General features: G+C 44.3%; 1 protein-coding gene across 3 annotated transcripts in view; it reads right to left on the bottom strand.

Moving 5' to 3' along the window:
* Positions 1–21,042, bottom strand: part of traf2b (Tnf receptor-associated factor 2b) — a 30,042-nt gene that overhangs the window by 8,275 nt on the left and 725 nt on the right. Inside the window, exons 2-8 of one of the 3 annotated variants that reach the window (XM_084325248.1) lie at positions 20,812–20,902; positions 11,332–11,539; positions 8,316–8,394; positions 6,014–6,112; positions 1,562–1,723; positions 1,377–1,451; positions 996–1,070 (exon numbers count right to left, since the gene is read on the bottom strand). In XM_084325248.1, the coding sequence (XP_084181374.1) occupies positions 996–1,070; positions 1,377–1,451; positions 1,562–1,723; positions 6,014–6,112; positions 8,316–8,394; positions 11,332–11,510 (669 nt within the window). In that variant the 5' untranslated portion in view covers positions 11,511–11,539; positions 20,812–20,902. Of the gene's footprint in view, positions 1–995; positions 1,071–1,376; positions 1,452–1,561; positions 1,724–6,013; positions 6,113–8,315; positions 8,395–11,331; positions 11,540–20,811; positions 20,984–21,042 lie in introns of those variants that run through there. The other 2 variants (XM_084325249.1, XM_084325250.1) reach the window with 2 other exon arrangements.

The following is a 21,042-nucleotide window of genomic DNA, read 5'->3' as shown; positions in this document are numbered from 1 at the left end:
AAATGATTCAGAGAGGAAAATAAGTCAAAAGTCATAAGACCTACTGATGACAAGCGGCTGTCTTGCAGAAATTACGATTTCAAAGATAATATCGAGGTTTGTGGTGTCTTCAGTGTGTAGGACTTGCGCGAGAGGAAGCCGATAGTGAGATAGGAGTAGGTTACGAAAGAATTGTAAAGATGTTTGATATCAAATCATATATATTATATAAAGAACTATGATTATATCGCTCGTCACCAACGCAAGAGACACCGGTCTCGAATCCGGCTGTCAGCGTTGCCTCCGGCTTGGGCCGGCCGCCATACTGACTCAATCGGAGTCAGCGGGAGGGGAATCGATGGGTGGTAATCTGGTCTTTGTAAACAGCTACTCCTACAGGTCGGTCAGGGCGCCGGCACAGCAAAGACAGGAGATGGCGGGGGCAGTGTGAGCCTCCCACACGTTACACCTCGCCAATGAGAGTCCGCGCTGGCAGGTGAAAAGAAGTGACTGGCTGCCTCCACATGTATCGGAGGGGATACATGCTTCTATTCTCCCTACGACCGGCCAGTGGGGGGCACATGCGAGCAACGATCAGGACAGGGGAGGGAGAATTGGCATGAGAGGAAATTGGGATGGGAGAAAAATCACAGAAAAAGGAGGAGAAAAGTTGGTAAAAAAAAAAGAAAAAAAACTACGATTATATTATTGTACCTTGAATTGAAAGGCACACTGGTATTCTTGCTTCTTCACTTTATGGTGATGCCCTGAAGAAGGTCTGTTGACCGAAACATTGGTATGAATTATTTCTACATAAAGTGAAGAATACCAGTATGCTCGAGTATACCTTTCAATTCAAGATTAATTTCCTACTCCGAGAACCTGGAGAAAATGAATGCGTGCAAACTTTGGGAATGAGTTGAAGTTGCATTATTACTGTACTTTGGGAATGAGTTGAAGTTGCATTATTACTGTACTTTGGGAATGAGTTGAAGTTGCATTATTACTGTACCTACCACAGATTTACAGCCGACCTCACTGAAAGCACAAGCACTCTTTGACTTCGCGCAGGACAGGCGGTGGTCATTGAACTGTGTAGGGAAAGAGAAACGTCAGACCATGAAAGCACCCTGCATCATTTCAAAAGTGAAAGTGCAAGCATGTCACAGGATGTTTAGTCAGAAAGGAATGACCCGCCTGTTAAACATGATCAGAGTAGACGCCGTGTACTTGGCACAGACGTGTTCCTGCTCTAGGCTTCCTCTAAAACGAAACACTATGCCCTTGTTAGGAGAAGGAACAGTCTGGCTCCAGCAAAGACGAGAGAAAGACAAGACTTCGGCTCTCTGCGTTAAATCGTAGAAAAGGGACATTTAGCGATTTTCGAAAGAACAAACCTTTTCCCGTAGGATCTTCTTCTTACCACAGTCCTTGCACTGCAGGGGGAACTTCTGGCAGATTTCATCATGGGCCTAAAATACATGGGGATGGGGGAGTTAGTATGAGAGATTCATATTTTGTACCCATTATAGACTGAAAAAGTGAAGGACTGCTGCGCTCCAGATAAGGCATGCAAACTCACCTTGATGTCTTTGAAGTTGAAGGATGATTTGCAGTATTTACAGTTCAAGGCTCTCTCTTCACACTCCCTCTCGCCGTGCTTCTCTTTCTCTGTGCGAAGAATAGATTTTCTGCAGGCCTCACATTGTACTTGCTCGTACTCGCAGCGACCTTCATGCTCGGCCTAGAAATGGAAATTAAATATATTATGCGCGTGTGTGTGTATGTATTTGTAGAAACATTGGACCTCATTCATTAACATTCTCGCAAGTTTCCTCGTAAGAAGTTCGTAAGAGGAAACAATACAAGTCCTCCTCCGGATTCCTGAATGTGTGGAGAGGTGCTCTCAAGTTGCCAAAATGGTCGCAACTGAATGAAGAATGTCGCTAATTTTTTAACTGAAAGCGTATTCTCGTACACCTGAATTTGCATACAGAAACACCTCACCAGCTCCTTATAAGGGCATGAAGGACCATGTACAAACTGATTCAACAGCTCCTTGAGGCTGAGCATTGCATCTGGGTTGTGCCGACCCCCATATTCAACAGGTAGCCCGAAAGTGATTTGCGACTGATCAAAATTAGATTTAATTAGATTAAAATATAGTCATTATATACAGCACAATAGTACAAAAATGCCCCGAAAAGCTTGTACGTGGAGTTACGATGAAAGTAGCTTTTCTCGTAAGTCCGTTCGTAAATGGTACATTTATATAGCGCTTTTGTCCAAAGCGCTTTACAATTTGTTCCTCACATTTGACCCATTCACTCACACATTCATGCACCAATGGCAGAGGCAACCATGCAAGGTGCCGACCTGCTCATCGGGAGCAGTTAGGGGTTAAGTGTCTTGCTCAAGGACACTTCGACACGCTGCCCGGGAGGAGCGGAAATCGAACCGGGAACCTCCGGATCACCAGACGACTGCTCTACCTCCTGAGCCACTGTCGGCCGTCGCCCCTCGTGAATGAGGACCACTGTCTTGCTTATGCTCACAAATTTACATTTTCTTGTCAGTTGTGTTATCAGGGGAGTCACAGTTACATGCTTTATTAGTGCAAAGCATAGAGGTTTAAATGACTGCAGAACCATGAAGCTGGAAAACGTAGCAGATAAAACAGATAAGACATTTATTAGCCAGTCATTGTGTGGAGCGCCCCTCACCATAGTAACGCATTGTTGGAACGGTTTTACCATCTGGTAGGTTACAGTTTAACCGCCTACTGTATTGAGAAATAGATCGTTGTGGCAGTTATGGGTGTGTGGTAACGACGAGATGCATCTTAAGAACATCATTTGTTGGGTGTAGCAGAGAATGTGCTGGCAGCCAGCATGGAAAAGCAAGCATGCTGTTGGGTGGGTGTGCTGCTGCAGGTAAAGCGTTTGCATAAGATATCAGCTTATGTTAATAGAACTGTCCAAACATAGTCTTTCCCCCGAGTGAACTTTGCAATGCACGGCATGATTTAGCTTGCAAGTGCATTTACTATCTTATCTATAATACATTTTCATGTCAACATCCAAAGTAAGGCATTTCCCACCACAGATTCAGCAGAATGACAAACCAGAAATGTTTCACTCCAGATGAGATGTTATATGACACGTTATATATTATATAATTAGCTATTCTCAGCATTTTCATTTTGAAGGGCAGGTCAGAAGGCTCTGATGCCAACAGTCACCGTGATCGTTGCCCAGGAGCCATAAATCCCAGAACCACAGGTAGGTTTGCATGTTTTACTGACCTAAAACACGCACCCTGCCTCATAATTAGCATCGAAGATAGATAGGACAATATCCTCAAGTCTGCATTTAGTTTCATTTTCTCCACTTTGCAACAAGGATTCGGTACAGTTATCGTCGGCCTAGTTGGCTAGAGATAGTCCCGATTAGCCCTTTCCACTCAACAATGATAAACACAGCAGAACACACAATCTTGTTTACTGATAAAACATTGACATGTTCCACACACACCCTCTTTTTTTAACTTCATTTTTTAGCGTTTATCGCTTTTCTGGTCAAGCATGACCGACAGAAACAGGTTGAATAGGATGTAGAGTAGGGGAAGACACTGTGAGAAAATACGGCGGGTCCGGGAATCGAACTTGTGTACCCCAGATCCGTGACGAGCACGGTTGTCCCCGACGCCGAAATAGCACGAGATACGCGGTGAGCTACGGGAGCTCCCTCCACACACATCCTCTTGACACAAATGTCATGCAAACCCGCAAAAAAACAACCAGCTATCTTGCTTCAACCGCACGATAACCCAGTCAGATAGACGCATTCAAAAATAACTTCATGCATCAGCTTCCCAGCTGTTATTTTCACATAGCCTACCACTTCCCATGTGAAACACATGTTTGTTCTCTAGAGAAGGGATACCGCTTCCCATGTGAAACACATGTTTGTTCTCTAGAGAAGGGATGCGCCACAAGCAAGACTACAGAAAGTTTACCCCCACCAAGCAGAATTAGCATAGCCAAGTCATCATGACCATCTCAACTAGTCTAACTAGTAGAATAGCAACCAAACCCTAAACAACATTCGTCACACTGCAGAAAACACAAATTAAATGCAAAGAGGGAGAAGGGTTTTAGGAACACATTTTCTACTCCACTTCCCTTTTCCTGACAGCACACAAAGCACGCTTACACAATACATGGCAAAGTTCCATGTTCAAACCCCCCCCCCCGTTCCGGTTTTGGCAAGAGACTGACAGAGAGTGAGACAATATATCCCTTGTGAACCAGTCTAAGACAAACACAGTCACAGCAGTTTCAGTACTGCTTCGTTATAACTACTGCATTTGCACTTGTGTAGCCTTGAATAGCACTAACCTTTCATCAGTAATCTAAATGGTAAATCTAGTTTGTCTAAATCTAATCTAGCAGGGCTGTTTTTATTTTTTTCCCTCCACCTGGTATTTTTCCACTGTGGTCACCCAGAGCTGGGAACTTCGGTACTTTCCAGGCCACGAGTTCAAGTTTCATGCCCTTCCCTTACGGCAATAGCTCTGCTATTGGATAACAAAAAGCACTTGAAGTAGCCAATGGCAGTGCAAAGTCAAGCGGCGGGCAATTCAAATGTGCAGCTACTGTGAACGCGACATGACTTTCAACAACAACATGTAGAAAGGGAGGGAGAGAGAGACTGGATCAGTGGGTCAGAGCCTTCAGAGTGAGCAGAGACAGAGAGAGAACAAGCGGGGGAGGGGAACTGAGGGCTTGGAGTAGAGGACAGAAGACTTATTATGTCAAATAAATGGGATAGTATAATCTCACTGTACATTAGTTAAATATGACCTTTATATTGTGTTAAATACAATGAGAGAGATAAAAACCCTTGGGCCTAAGCCCAATTTGTTATATTAAAATACTCTTATTTGTACAAAAAAATACTCACAGTATTGAGAGTCCAATATGACTTTGAGTTTACGCAAAGTTCAAACGAGTCAAAACAGATTATACCTGACCTAGTCCTCCAGACCAATCATTACTACCCCAAATTACAACCAACAGTTGAACATACAATCATATTCATACGTTTGAGCGAGCTCCTCCTCTTCCTATGAGGTGCAACTATCTTACTTACTTACTTATCCCCATTACGCCGGCTGGCGCATAGGGCAGCAACAAACTTGCATCTGTAACTACCGGTATGCAACTATCTACAGTGAATGAAATGCCACGTTGACCCTTTGGGATTTACCATCTGCTACCTTCTCAAGACACTATCTTGTTTGCCTAGACGTAAGACAAGCTCCAAACTTTGAAACGGGCCGCATCTATGTCCTTAATCATTAACACATTTTTACGCTGACTCTACTGAATGGTTGTATTAATGATAACTGAACTAATTAATGTGTTTGTTTACATGTACGCTAGTTCAAAATGATATGCCACAAGAGGGAGAGAGAAAGAGAGACATTGGAAAGATTGTGATTAGAAGCAACATGAGGTGTGACTGGAATGTCTTAAAAGGGGAATGCCAACCGTTTTAAACATCCACACATGTCAATCCTGCCCCCCAGAGAATCTTCAGTCAAGATGTGTGAACAGGAACCACACTCTCTCTCTCTCTCTTAAAGCTTCAATGAATCTGGCTCCGATTCTGTTGCGTGAGCTCTTACAATCAAGACCGGTTGGCATTAAAAAAATAGTCTAAACCTCATGAGAACAACATTTTAGGGCAAAGTCTGAAGTCAAAAAAACAAAGTCATTGCTCCATTCACAGTGGAGGTAAAAGAATAAAATACGTTAATTATCATCATTATTACGGCCAAAGAAAGTAGCGTCAGTACATGTTTTTATTGTTTTATTATATTCAGTCAGGATGGCAGAGCGGTCTAATAAGGCGCCGTGTTCAGGTCGAGTTCGAATCCCACTTCTGACAAACATTTTAACCGCGTGTTCGGCTGTTAACCGAAAGGTTGCTGGTTTGAATATTTAAATAAAAAAAGGCCAGTGCTGTACCTCGTACTCTTTGATGGAGCCCGTCCAACCGCAGCCCTCGTTCAGACACCTGGCGGGCAGGCCGGCTATTTCTCGACCAGCTGCGTTGTCTGGAAAAGCCTGGGGGGGAAACAGAGGAACAGTGAGCAACTGAAGTCACTACAGTGATGAGCTTAGCCACAGGGGGGTGCAGCAGGGTCTACACATGACATCTTTCTACTTGCAGACAATAGAGGTTTCTTCCCCACGGAAACAATGTCTGTGTGCTGAAAGTCATCTTGGTCATCAGGATAATAGTAATAATAGCTTGTGTATTATTGATGTTAACCCTTTCACTACCACACTGCAAAAGGGTTGTGCCTCTCAGCTGTGTGATGATGTGCTCCAGCACATATTCTATTATGAGCCTGAGGCTGCAGAAAGTCCCGACATTGTGGAAAACCTCCTGTGTGGTCCCTGTCCCTAAGTGCTCGCATCCCAGCACGTCCAAGGACTACAGGCCGGTGGCTCCAACCTCTCATATAATGAAGACCATGGAGAGGTTAGTTCTGGTCCTGGAGCAACTCCGCCCGGTGATTAAACCTCACCTAGACCCACTCCAGTTCACCTACCATCCCGACAGGGGGTAGAGGATGCCGTCATCTACCTGCTGAACCGAGCCTACACTCACCTAGACAAGCCGGGGAGCACTGTGAGAGTCATGTTTTTTTTTTACTTCTCCAGTGCTTTTTGACACCATACGGCCTGGGCTGCTGGGTGAGAAGCAGTGGTGCAGTGCTGGGCAACCGCGGTCAAACGGCGTTTGGGCTTCGAAGTGCGCGCATCCTATTATTATGCAAAGTCTAGGTGATAAGTGCCTAGACTTTGCATAATAATAGGATACCGTTTGGCCTCCGCCCATATTACGACTGCACCCCTGGTGAGAAGTTGGAGGCGATGCAGGTGGAGGCCCCCCTGGTGTCCTGGGTTCTGACGGGCAGACCACAGTATGCAAGCCTACAGAGCTGTGTGTCGGACAGACTGGTCAGCAACACCGGGTCCCCACAGGGGACAGTCCTCTCTCTCCCTTCCATCAGGGGAGTCGATGTGGACATGGTTTAGGATTACAAATACCTCAGAGTTCACATCGACAACAAACTGAACGGGTCAAAACACGCAGAGGCACTCTACAAGAAGGGCCAGAGCCGACTCTACTTCCTCAGAAGGTTGAGATCCTGTACAAGGTCTGTACAAGGATGTTCTACGAGTCGGTGGTGGCGGGCGCCTACTTGTACGCTGTGACCTGCTGGGGCAGCGGACTGAGAGTGGGGGACGCAAACAGGCTGGATAAGCTGGTCAGGAAGGCCAGTAGCGGGGTTGGGGTGTAGCTGGACTCCCTAGCGAAGGTGGCGGAGAGGAGGAGCCTTGCTAAGCTCCAGACCATCAGGGAAAACCCCTCCCACCCACTATACACAGACTTGGCTGACAGGAGGAGCATGTTCAGTGCTAGACTAACACTCCCAAAATGTAGCACTGAACGGCACAGGAAGGTCCTTCATTCCGACAGCCATCAGACTTTACAATGAATCTCTGTGCCTCACTGCATCACTGAGCAGAGTGACAGTACCATCTTCCTGGACTTTTACATTTAAAACAACATTGTCAATATTACACTTACTGTAGATCTCTGTATTTTCTACTGTATATTTTATATTAGATTGTACATACATAACAGAGGAAATGTGAATGTGAATCCCGGACCGTAGTTTATTATTATGTTATTCTTAGGCTTATTTTATTCCTTATTCTTATGCAATTTTTTGTTATTCTTATTGGTGATTTGTTTTGTCTACCTAAATGTTTACTGCGAGCGATTTGTAGTGCCAAATTTCCCTCGGGATGATTAAAGTATTTCTATTCTATTAACGCTTTCACAACCACACTACATAAGGTTAACCCTTTCACTACAACACTACAGAAGGTTAACCCTTTAGACTTAAAAAGCGCTATATAAATGCACCATTTACCACACCACAGACGGTTAACAGTCTAGTAGTAGATAGTGTGGTTGTGAAAGGGTTAAGAACAGTGGGAACACAGAAAGTAGAACTAGAGACAATCTGAGTTTGTACGGTATGAGGATGTGGTTACTGGTTAGATGTGGCTTATTGAGAAAACAGACAAACAAACTTCTGCCTGAAAGATATACATGTACTGTGTATAGGGGAAGATATGCATGTGTGTGTATAGGGGAAGATATGCATGCGTGTATAGGGGAAGGGGACTTTCCACCCAGACCTGACTCACAACAGGACACAATGAGAGAAGAGGACTCATGACTCACCTCATTGCTATTAAGAATGGACGTGGGCTCCTCAAATATATCCTCTTGGCGGCAGGCTTCGCAAGGTTTTGGCCCAGAACTGATAAATAAAACATGTTGTGGGTCATTTTACTGTAAGAGGAATCAATTGCTGAATTTCCCCAAGGGGATCAATAAAGGAATATCTTATCTCATCTCAGACAGAGAGTACAGGCAGTTTACCATTATCCTCACCTGATCCATTACTGGAACAGCTGCTATAAACACCATGGATCAGGCCTGGACTACACAGATGATTAATCAGCAATCAATGTACTGATGTCCTCTAGGGGTGGGACGATACATCGATCCAGATCGATACATCGATGTAATTATCAACGATCGAATCGGATCGATGCAATGTAATAAGATCGATTCATATTGATACTCTTATTTTGAAAATCCTGTGGCGAGTCTCATATCCGCCCAAGAACAACAGCAGTAGCTCCGTGTGTGTAGACGTTACAGCATAGCATTCTCCCTTTCTGTGTGTGTGTGTGTGCGCGTGTCTTTGGAAAGACCAGATGAGGTCAGGAGTTTGATGTTTAAATGTTATTTAAACATAAACAATATAATACATAATAAATGTAGGCCTATACATGATCATGCAACATCAACAAATTGTTGTAGGAACAGTTTGGGAGAGGGAGGTAGGGAGGGGTTTTAGGTTGTGAGTTTTGAGTTCCAAAAAATGGAGCTTAAAGTTTAAAGCTCAATATATCAAAACGTGGCACTTTACAGTGAACAGGAGGTCTATTTGTATTAAAAACAATAGATTGATTTTCCTTTAAATGTCTGGAAGAGCTCAAAAATACAAATGTCAAATGATATTTTCGTTACCTTTTTTTAGTTGATCTAAATGTTACTGATTGTGTTAAATGGGCATATGATATCATCTCATATCGATTGCAGGCACCTGAATCTAATCTAATCGTATTGTATCGTGAGAGACTTTGTGATATCGGCAAATATCGTATCGTTGTCCAAAGAATCGATATCGTATCATGATGAAACTGGTGATTCCCACCCCTAATGTCCTCCTCAGAAAACATCTACAATAACAAGATTTTCCATCACATGTTTTTGCAATGGCGTGCACAGAGGGGGCTGCCCGAGTGCCCTCAAGACAGACAAATCTAAATAAAATGTTGCACTACGTGTGTATTTCCTGACTGAAGAAGTACCAGTATCCTAAAAATTAATTTTCAATGTGTAATTAAAGCAAGAAACCATACCTAAGGGACACTTTCACCAGAGAACATACATGGACCAGACCTGGATGCACCGAGCAAAGATCATGCTTGGTCCGCTGCGGCCTGTCCCATAGATCATAGACATAATGCAGTATAGAACTGACATAGACAATATATGTAGTATGGAACTCCTGTTATATTTTAAGTACCCTTTCTGTGCACACCAGTGTTGCAAAGTAACCTAGATAAGCCATAGGGATTACAGAGTCAGACAGTGCAATAATAGGTGTGCACACTGTAATAACTAAGCATCAACAGCACAACAGATAGGCAAGGTTCAAGCAAAAGCCACCAATTAAAACAAACTTGATAGGGTGGAGAGAGGATTCAAAGTGATGACGAGGCCAGGTGTAAATTAAAGAGTTACTGGGATGAGGTGTTACTGGGTTATAGGCGATGGTATAATCATGGCAAGAAATACACTTCACATGCCGATACATTAATTTGAGTGAATTAGATTTCCTGTCAATTACAAGAAATGCAGTTTCCGTTACTCTCTCCAATCTCTCATGAACTGCAATTCCAATTAGAATTTTCATCACAGTATCTTCCAAGAAGTCTTGCAACACTCCTATTGTAGTAATAGGTTACTTGGAAAATGTCCTTTTCCATTTCAAAGTATACATGTATGCCTCTGAGTAGGACTGGGCGATATGCCCATGTTTTAACAGTATACTGTATGTTTTTCAGTAGGAATTGCAATGTAACATGACATTTTTTTTACATCTTTGTCATACAAATGTCATGGTGCTATTTCATTCAATATGGTCTATTTTATAAACTTTTTTAATACTGTTGCAAGAAAAAATGTATTGACAGTATGTAATCAAACAGTATGTATATATTTTGTATATACTACATAGTAGTATAGTAATGGACAACTGTATTTAAAAAATCTATACCTTCATATTCAGAATACCTCCCAGCCCTACTTCTGAGAAATATGAATTGTTGTACTACCGTTAATATAATATGTTTACAGTTTACTAATTATTTATATTGTATTCTTGTCATAATATTGCACTCCCCCCACACAAAACTTTGGACCTCCACTGGATATTTTTTCTTAAAACCAGTACTTTTTTGGGTCAGTCTAGTAATACACATACCACATACTTTACAATGTGTGCTACAGGGACCTTTTCTCTCCATATTTCCCTCTCATCCTTCCTCATGTTTCAAAATAAAATTAAATCAGAAATGGAGAACTTAAGAGTATGGGAAAAGTATATATATAAAAAAAAAATGTAAACTATAAAGAAAATTTGCGAAAGCTTCCTGTGTGGAGAACACACCAACGTATTAACCAATACACCAATGTATTAGTAATAAACTCACAATACATTCATGTATTAAAAAGCAACTAACACGTCAGCATTAAAAAGAAGCTTGACGCAATGTCAGAAAAAGACAAGATGTCTCTGGAATGAATCAGCGTGGGGTGTGTCCAATGATTCATTGCCTTTTGCAAAACGGATCCATTCCAGGCAAGACTGACGCTGCATTAACTGATTGATGACCTGTCACAGCCTCATCCATCAGAAACCAGCAGAGGTAAGGTAATAGAGGTGATACTGATGGGAGTCAGGCAAGCAAACACAACAGCCTCACAGACCACAGGGAGATGCTGCTATTCTACAAGGGCTGGGTGGGTTCAAGCATGCCCAGCAGGGGGCTTAGAGGGAGGAGGGTGAGGGCAGGGTTGCACTGCACACCGAAGGAGGTGGTCTGGTCTCCGTTTCTACCTGGTAAGCAGTCTGAAGCAAAGGACACAGAAGCGGTGGCCACACTGTGCCTGGACAGGTTTCCTGAGGACTTGAACACACTGCTGACATTTGTATTTATCCTCCATAGGCACCGACAGCACACTGAGGGGGATCCCTGGCAGGGAGTCGTAGCAGGAGTCTAATGAGATGCGGGCCATTCCTCTCCATCAACCTCTGGTGCTGCATCCTGTGGACAGACACACACATATCACATTATGAGTCAACTGCACCTACATCCAACAGCTTTCACAAGCCTGCTCAAACCATGGCAAAGACAGGCACACGCAGTGTAATGTTGAGATATAAGAAATGTTAACTATGCGTTACAGCCCTCAACGTAATTAGCTACACATATTTACTAAAGGGACCACACAGTGAGTGCAGCATTGTGTACTAGCAGCACATTCTAAAGTGAACGTTAGAAATGCTCTACCTCCTCATCGGTACAGTGCTGCCAATGTGGTTTTTGTCAGTCAGATGGGAGGAAGGGGCGAGGTGATTTCCTCTGACTGATGGTGGAGACAGACTGCACAGCAGAAAGCTTTTAATCCATTTAGAGGATTGTCCAGATTGAACACTGCTTCTTGGCAAGACGAAGGGAGAATATGACTCCTCCACAATGGAACCTTTGAACAAAAGCACTGCAGTGTTGCAGTGGTCTACAGACTACTGTAGGCTGCCTGAAGGAGACAATAGGGGCATGCATCACGTTTCCAGATCCTTTAGTCCACAATGTTATACTGATACATTATGCCCAGCAGCAACAACGTGCAATTTTTCACAGTACCTTTTCCCTGCTTTTACTGAACAACCATATTTATTATAGTGTACAATATCAACCTTGAAGCAAAATACATTTACTCCGTTTAATTCCCCCCCCCCCCTATAGATTACTACAAATTCTAATGTCTCTGTGCAGATTTCTAAAATATTGAGATCATAACAGCACAATATATTACTGTGTTAATAGTATCAGAATAAATTGCAGTATATTGAATCGTAACCCCTGTATCTTGAGTCTTGCCAATACACACATTCACACCCCTACTGAACACAGCATGCACGTGCTTGATGATATTGGCTGTTCATGGGAAACAAAACTTGAGCACTGGAGACTATAAACGAAGCCTAAAAACAACAGCCGCAAAGAGGTAGAGTACCACAGGTGAATAGTTTCATATACCCTTCCCACACTAAGGAATGACTGAATATATATTTGAAAAGAATATATATACAGTTTATTATTTATTTCATGTATTTCCATAAATATAACTATATTTGATTAAATATTTGCTCATTTGTTCCTTACAAAAACACTCTTGTAGCTTACTAACTAATTAACGAACTAGCTAAGTGTTTTGATTGGTTAGGCTAAAAACAATGTACCGGTATGCATAATGGCTCATAAAATGTAAATGACGAAAGAGATGCAACGGACCAAAGCGCACTTCATTCTCGCTCAGCAGCGCCTCCAGTGGCCGGGGAAGAGCATGCCTACCCTCACAACGCAGTTGACATGTTGACCATGTTGATTGGCCTCCCGAATTACATGCATTGGGGGAATAGTCTCCTGGAAAACTATTTTTAAGCATGACTGGAAATGTTTTCCAAGACACACACAGGAAGCTATGGGTATGGGGTGTAATCAAGTTGGTTGATCTGCATGCGAGTCCACACACACAGTCAAAGGAAAGGCTATCCACATGATCACTTGCCCATGGCAGTCTTATGCCTGAAGCATGACTAAGCATGAGACTGCAATTAAATTGCATGACTGAACAAGACACAGAGAATATGATAGTGGAAGGTAGGCCTATCGGAAGTCAAATAAAGCCAAGCAGGTTGCCTGGATGTGGATACCTAACAAAGTCATTATCATGTCCACGTCGTCACACTGACCTTTCCTTTCCAGGGCAATAGTGTTTGTTCCAACAACAAACACGGTTTCTCTTATAAAACTGAAAATGAAATCTGTACCAAATCCCGTTTCTGCAGTTCAGCTGAGACAATAACGCCCCCCACTGAAACAAGCCATTTTGAATTGACTTGCTCTGTGACGTGAATAGGCGCTGATCTGCCACCGCCCGCCCACAATCAACTGCGATTGGAGGAGTTAGCATAACGGTGAAAGTATGAGCAAAACGGGCAAGCAGCGAGTGGAAATAAAGTGGAAGCGGTTTCGACGGCAGAGCTGCCACCTTCAGCTGTTCCACTGTCAGCACTACCTCAAAAGTGTTTGACAGTGTTCCTAATAGTTTCCTAATGATATTGTGCTCCACAAGCAATGAGCCAGGGCAGTGGCAGTTTTTGGGCTACACGCTGTTGATCAGGAGACTCAGCCGCGGCTGAGATGAGACTCTTGCTTTACTGGCAGCGCTTCTCTCCTCTCGTCTCAGACACACACACTCGCCCAACTTACATCACGTACACACTAGGGCTGGGCGATATGGCCAAAGATGATATCACGATATGATGTTATCATATCACTCGATAATTAATCGATACGTTTAAAAAATATATAAAATTAAACGTTTTTTTTTTTTTTTTAAACAACAGATGTATGTTTATTTTGCAGCAATTCTTTGTCGTTGCCGCCATCTTTAGTGTTACAGCCCCTCACACTCAGTTCTCAGGCTGCAGCTGGTTTGAAAGCGAAAGTAAACAGGCTTCTCTGCTGGCTGTGGCTCCAGGGGAGTTGAATAGTTCTGGCTCTGCTAGTTTCTTATCTATCTTTTGGCGCTTGGTGGACAAACCACTGCACGCGTGCTCCGTGACTGGAGACGGTTTCAAACTGTATTTTAAATTAGAAAGCAAGAAAAATATATCTCAATTTGGTCAGTATTGTCATTTGGACAAGCAAAGCTATTACTTTAAGTTGCAGGCAAGAAAGACAAGTCTGTCCACTGTTTTAAAACTGCCCTGTTGCAGGTCACACAAAATAAATCGATTTTTATATCGATCGATATCGATTGTAATTATCGTTATCGTTTTATCGCCCAGCCCTAGTACACACACATACACACCCAGAGACGGAGCGGGTGTGCGTGCGCTTTGAAAAGATTCCTCCATCCTAGTGTATGAGTACCGAGTACCGACCGAATCACGTCGGTACTACTGAGTACCGATTTTAATAAAACTTTTTTTTTGAGTCCGATGACGTCAACGTTTTGTTTACCGCAAAACGAAACCTATGAAGTGTGCCCCACGTTCATGTCAACGTTCACACGCACAATACACGCTTACCTAGGATTTGACTTGATTCAACAACAAAGCAGTCGGGGCAATGGCAAGCCAAAAACAGTCGCAAGTGTTGTTACACTTTGCAGACAATGCTCGCTGCAATATTATATACAGTATATATTAACAGATTGTTCTAAATAAATGATAATGATAATAAATAATTTGAAGTTTGGATTTTTTACAACTGAGGTAGGTAGATTACATTTTCTGAGACTAAAGTACAGAAAAAGGGTACTGTTGGGTACCGGTATCGATTCACAGGTACCGGTACCAGTATCGGTTCAAATGTGAAAGGTATCCAACCCTAATGGCGGAGCCCAGCCAAAAACAGCTTGTACTTTGAAAGGGGAGAAAGTGGTGCACCAAAGTACTGGATTAAAAATACAAAACAATGAATTTTATTGGGAAAAAAAACATAGATACTCACAGGAATTGTGTAAAACAAATAGTGAACAATTGTGGACCTTTAAGTAGTCCAGGGGATAGGGGCCCAAATAGCCTATATCCAAACTGTGCACTGCCTGATACAGGCATACATATTTTCACATGGATACAACAAGTTACTACTGAGTAGGGGTGTAACGATATATTGTGCATGATTCATCACGATACTAAAATGGGCCGATATGGACCGTGGACTGTGACGATAGTATTGTGCAATGTTTTACTTTTTGGCCTAGTTTGTTTAGCTTGGTTGTGACTTGATAATTATATATAATTTGTCATGCGTCTGTCTCTCTACAGTGTGATGGCTACATTGATTGCTGATTGATGGCTTATGGCAAGGACTGAGGGCTATAACTGACTACAAAGTCAGCGCCCCCTCAATGGGGAGCGACGACGCCGCCCTTGCGGACCAGCTCAACACCTTCTACGCGCGGTTTGGTGCTAGCTCAACGGCTAGTGACGTCACCGGTGCGCCGGCTGTTGTGGGGGGGGGGGGGGGCATCCGCGGGGGGGCGGGGACGCTCTCTCATTGACGGTACACAGTGTGAGAAGAGCATTTATGCAGGTGAACACCAGGAAGGCGGCTGGCCCAGATGGAATAACAGGACGCATACTCAAGTCCTGTGCTAACCAGCTAGCCCCTGTGTTCACCACCATTTTTAATCGATCCCTGAAGGAGTCAGTGGTCCCTGCCTGCTTCAAGATGTCTACCCTTATCCCGGTACCAAAGAAACCCTCCCCAGCAGGTCTCAATGACTACAGACCGGTGGCACTCACCTCTGTGGCCATGAAATGTTTCGAGAGGCTGGTCAAGGATCACATTTGTGCCTCCCTCCCCAGCGATATGGACCCTATGCAATTTGCATACAGGCCAAACAGGTCCACTGACGATGCGGTCTCCCAAGTACTGCACAGCACCCTCTCTCACCTGGACCGTCAGAAGGGGGGCTATGTGAGACTGTTGTTCATTGAATACAGCTCAGCGTTCAACACCATAGTCCCCACCAGACTGGTGGACAAGCTGATCGAGCTGGGTCTGAGCTCCGCTCTGAGCGCCTGGGTACTGGACTTTCTGAGTGAAAGACCCCAGGCGGTCAGGGTGGGGGGTCAGACCTCCAACACCATCACCCTGAGCATCGGGTCCCCCCAGGGCTGTGTTCTGAGCCCCCTGCTGTACTCACTATACACACACGACTGTGTGGCCAAGTTCAGCTCCAACTCCATAGTGAAGTTCGCTGACGACACGGTGGTGGTGGGGCTGATCTCGGACAACGACGATAAGGCCTACCGGGACGCGTGTACCGGTTCCGCAACAGTAAGTGACTTCCGGGTAGGCCTGATTGGCCCCGACAGGCACGTGACGCGGCAAACTCAGGACGCGCAACGAGGCTGCTGAGAGCTGTCGCGCGGAGGCTGCTGAGAGCTGTCGCGCGGAAATAGGCTGTCTATTGCCAAACCCTGGTCCGGGAGGAGGTTGAGGTACTGGAACGCTGGTGCCAGGACAACAGCCTGCTCCTGAACATTGGTAAAACCAAGGCGCTGATCGTGGATTATAGGAGAGGACAGCAGGAGACACACACACCACTGATGATTAACGGGGCTACCGTGGACAGGGTGAGCAGCTTTAAGTACCTGGGGGTCCACATCTCAGAGGATCTGACATGGTCAACACACATAGACACAGTGGTAAAGAAGGCGAAGCAGCGCCTCTACCACCTGAGACAGTTAAGGAAGTTCAGAGTATCGGGGAAGATACTCCAGTCCTTCTACTCAGGAGCTGTAGAGAGCATCTTGACCGGAAACATCACTGCCTGGTATGGAAACAGCACGGCACAGGACAAGAAGGCCCTACAGAGAGTGGTGCACTCAGCCGAGCGTACCACGGGTATTGCACTACCTCCCCTGCAGGTTCTATACAACAAGAGGTGCAAATCCAGAGCCTGCAGAATAATGAAAGACCCCCACCACCCCAATAACAGCCTGTTCCAGCTGCTGAGGTCAGGCAGACGCCTGCGAACCCCAGCTACTAGGACAGAGAGGCTTAGGCTCAGCTTCTTCCCCCAGGCCATCAGAGCCTTGAACAATGAACATTGAGTGCCACAGAACACTGAACTATCCACACACAAGCACACATGAGCACACACACGACACGCACGCTGTGCACGCTCACACACTAGCAGCCACTTTAACACTTTAACATGAGCGGGCACACACTCATGCCGCACACACCCACTTATGGCCAAAAGGAAAGGCCACTTTAAATTAGTATAACAACAGTAACAGTGTATTGCACTACCAAAGCTACCTAGCATGTCCTATATGCTCTGTAAATAACTATGTACAGATACCGAGATGTCACACCATGTTACCTGTTTATTTAATGTTGTTTTATTGGATTCTATTATATGTTGTACCACTGTATTGCACATCGTTGCGGGCAAGACCATTCTGACCACCCGCATTTCATTGTATACTTGTATGCCGTGACAAATAAAACTCTTGACTTGACTTGATTGTGGGTGAATCTAGGCCTACAGTGTGTATTGTTTGTGCATGATGGCTTCCAGGCTAGTGTGTGTTGGTAGCCAACGTTAGGAGTTGGTGTGTTTTGTTTACACATAGTAGTTATCCAGCCCTTTCGCTAGTTTCTGATTTACATTCTTTGTTTATGTAACACGGTAGCTATCCAGCCCTTTCGTTAGTTGTGAGCTGAATACTGAAGGAGACCGAAAAAGCCATCTCTCCTCCAAGTTGAAATAGTGGAGAGGGCTACCAAAGAAGCCCTCTCGCCTCCAAGGTGGAATACCAAAGAGACACCAAGATTCTCTCTCTCCCTGGCATAATATGCCTATTTATTATCACCCTCTCCTTTGCTTATCTCCCTTTCTGACAACTTAAAAGTTCAACACAACCTTGGTTCTCCTAGATTCGTTCCCCCTGCGAGACGCCATCTGGATACCTATCTAGTCTAGCTAGCTGACACGTAATATCAGGTCAAAAATAAGAATATACTGTTCTTTTCATATAAAGTAAACACTTTCTCGGACGTACTGTATTGTACCCATTCTGCAATCTGTTAACGGCTCAATACACACAATTGTTAAGGGGATGCACCGATGCAGACCAGAGAAAGACTTTTGTCTTGTTTACATCAGGTTCATTCATTCTCCTCCCGATGTGTTCGTTCAACTCGCGTCTCTGCGACCAGCCTCTCTATCGGAGATAGGATCACATTGTGTCATGTTTTGCTAGAGGGGCGTATATGTTTATTATTCCCAATAGATCTACACAGGATTATAGCCTATAATACGTGACATTTGAAGCAGGCACCACTGCTGTTGTAATTGTCTGGTAATAGCTGTTTCGAGTGTTTATTATTAATTTGCGGCTCGTATAGACCACCGTAACACTTCCGGGATTCTGAAATCAGGGAGGAGATTGCGGGGGGTGCATATGAATGAATGTGGACGAGAGCCGTGATGTAAGTGGTTGCCGATACGGCTGTGGGGGTGCTGGAGACATGATCGAATAGACGTTTATGCGCCTCGCTCTCCTGAACACGGCGTGACCCATAACTAATCGATCAGAACTAAATCGGCAGAGAAAAAGCCCATTTTAAAGCACCTATTCCGCTTGGACATGCGCAGAGTGCCCATGGAGTCTGGACGACGCGAGATGACGCTCGAATGAATGTGGACCGTTCTATCAGAGGGGGGAGCTTCGGTGGCCAGCCGAACAGGATAATGAAAAAATGATCCCACTAAATGGCCAGACGTGTCTTATGGCGACATCTACAATTACCTCATTGAGTCTCCAGGTAGACTAATGTTTATATTTAAGTGCAGCGGTCTGTAGCCACTTACATGACCATCGAAGCTCCCCCCTCTGATAGAACGGTCCACATTCATTCGCGCGTCGTCCAGACTCCATGGGCACTCTGCGCATGTCCAAGCGGAATAGGTGCTTTAAAATGGGCTTTTTCTCTGCCGATTTAGTTCTGATCGATTAGTTATGGGTCACGCCGTGTTCAGGAGAGCGAGGCGCATAAACGTCTATTCGATCATGTCTCTAGCACCCCCACAGCCGTATCGGCAACCACTTCCATCACGGCTCTCGTCCACATCCATTCATTTGACCCCCCCGCAATCTCCTCCTTGATTTCAATGTAACGCGGAAGTGTAGTGGTCTATGGTAGCGCCTTCCTATACCCAGTTAAATCTGTCTTCATATCTCACGCCCCAAAGGCGATAGCGAGGGGGGGCGTACGTACGCGTGTAGGTCAGTGGCCAATCAGAGCGCAAAACGGGAACCAGGAAACACAACTGCGTTGGTAAAAGCATACACGCGTCCCGGTCATGTAGTAAATTCTTCAGGCAAAGCCGTTGCAGTGGCTTAAACGAGGAAATATTGTGCACTTCACACGTTTCGAGAATTGTTTTGTCGAAACCGGAAAGCCTGTACTTCCGTTTTCACACTTTAGGAGGCATAGCTTTACCACGTGATTTTTTTCCGTAGCCGCATTTCTCGGAGACGCTCTCTGATTGGCCACTGACGCGTTTGCCCAATCGCATGACGAGCTGTGTCTTTGCCCATTTCCACGTCAAACAGCCTGCAAACTACCTGGCGTTCTCTAACCAACTTCGAAAGAGTGCATAAGCTTAACCAGTGTAGAAACAGGTGTCGACCAATCAGAGAGCGTCTCCGAGAAATGCGGCTACGGAAAGAAATCACGCAGCTTTACCCATAGATATATATAGAACACATATCTATGGCTTTTACCCATAGATATATCTATGGCTTTACCAGCCTAGATAAGATAGACGTCTCATAACTTCCTTGTGGGTGGTGACAACTTTTCTGAGCCAATTGGCGCTTTGCGCAAACCAGAGACCATAGATTTCAGACCATAGATATATGAAATATTATGAGTCGGACGACATTCTAACCAGCATGCAACGCGCTTGGCAAGGCGGTAGTCAGAACGGCGCAGGCCTCAAACAAAACAAGCCTCTCTCTCTCACACTCCGGTCACGCATCCACTCAACTCGTAGAAAATACAGCAGTAAAGGCTATTATTCTAAAAGTATCGATACTAATACAATTGCGTATTGAACCGTTTTAACAAGTGTGTATCGCGACTGGAAGAAAGAGAACTACACTAATAGTTTGGACTATCCTAGACCATAGGAACAACATCAATTCAGAAAATGGGCATAGTTCCCCTTTAAGTTTGGAATGTGCTTCTTTGTACTGTAGATGTAGTGGAAAGCAGCAAAACAGAGATCCAGTTTCCCTCTTGTAACAGTTAATTGCAGTTCTAAAGATGGGCCTATATATCATCAACTTTGTGACTTTTCAGAGGTTAACATTTCTATCACAAAACTACAGACCCTAACCCCTTTAGCTGACACTTTTATCCAAAGCGACTTACAAGTTCTGTACGACAAGTCAGCAGGAAGGGTACAGCTCTAGTTACAACCGAGTAACAATGTTCATCAAACAGTGTTGGAACTGAAACGTGGGTGCTGCAGTGTTGAGTGCATAGTAGTAAATACTATAGTATAGTAGGAAGAGTGCATGATAGTATAACTTAAGACAGAAAGAAGGTTCGTTCGTATGCCACGTTCTAAATGTACAGACAACAAGACAAGAAAGTGAACTGTGGGTTAGCAGCAAAACTACATCCATACCAGTACCAGCTACCTCCACGCTGTGGTAAATAACACAAATTAATTAATGTAACAAATGTAAACTACAAATGAAATTACTCACCAAGTGCTGTAGGAATGGGAGACTGGTCTGGTAGGAGCTGTTTGCGTCATTTAGCACTTATGCTGCTAGGGTTAACACTAGCCCCTCCCCCCTATGTGCACACAAAAGGCAATGTTGATAGAAGATTATACGGCACCTCAATCTAATCTGGCCAATATATACCACCCCCCGAATTAGTTATTAGTACCTCAAACACATCTTTCTGTGGGGGGGGGGAGCAATTGGAAGACA

The sequence above is a fragment of the Notolepis coatsorum genome, assembly GCF_963971535.1.
Source record: "Notolepis coatsorum genome assembly, chromosome: 11".
NCBI classification, from domain to species: Eukaryota; Metazoa; Chordata; class Actinopteri; order Aulopiformes; family Paralepididae; genus Notolepis; species Notolepis coatsorum.
This window is presented reverse-complemented; position numbering and strand designations above follow the sequence as displayed.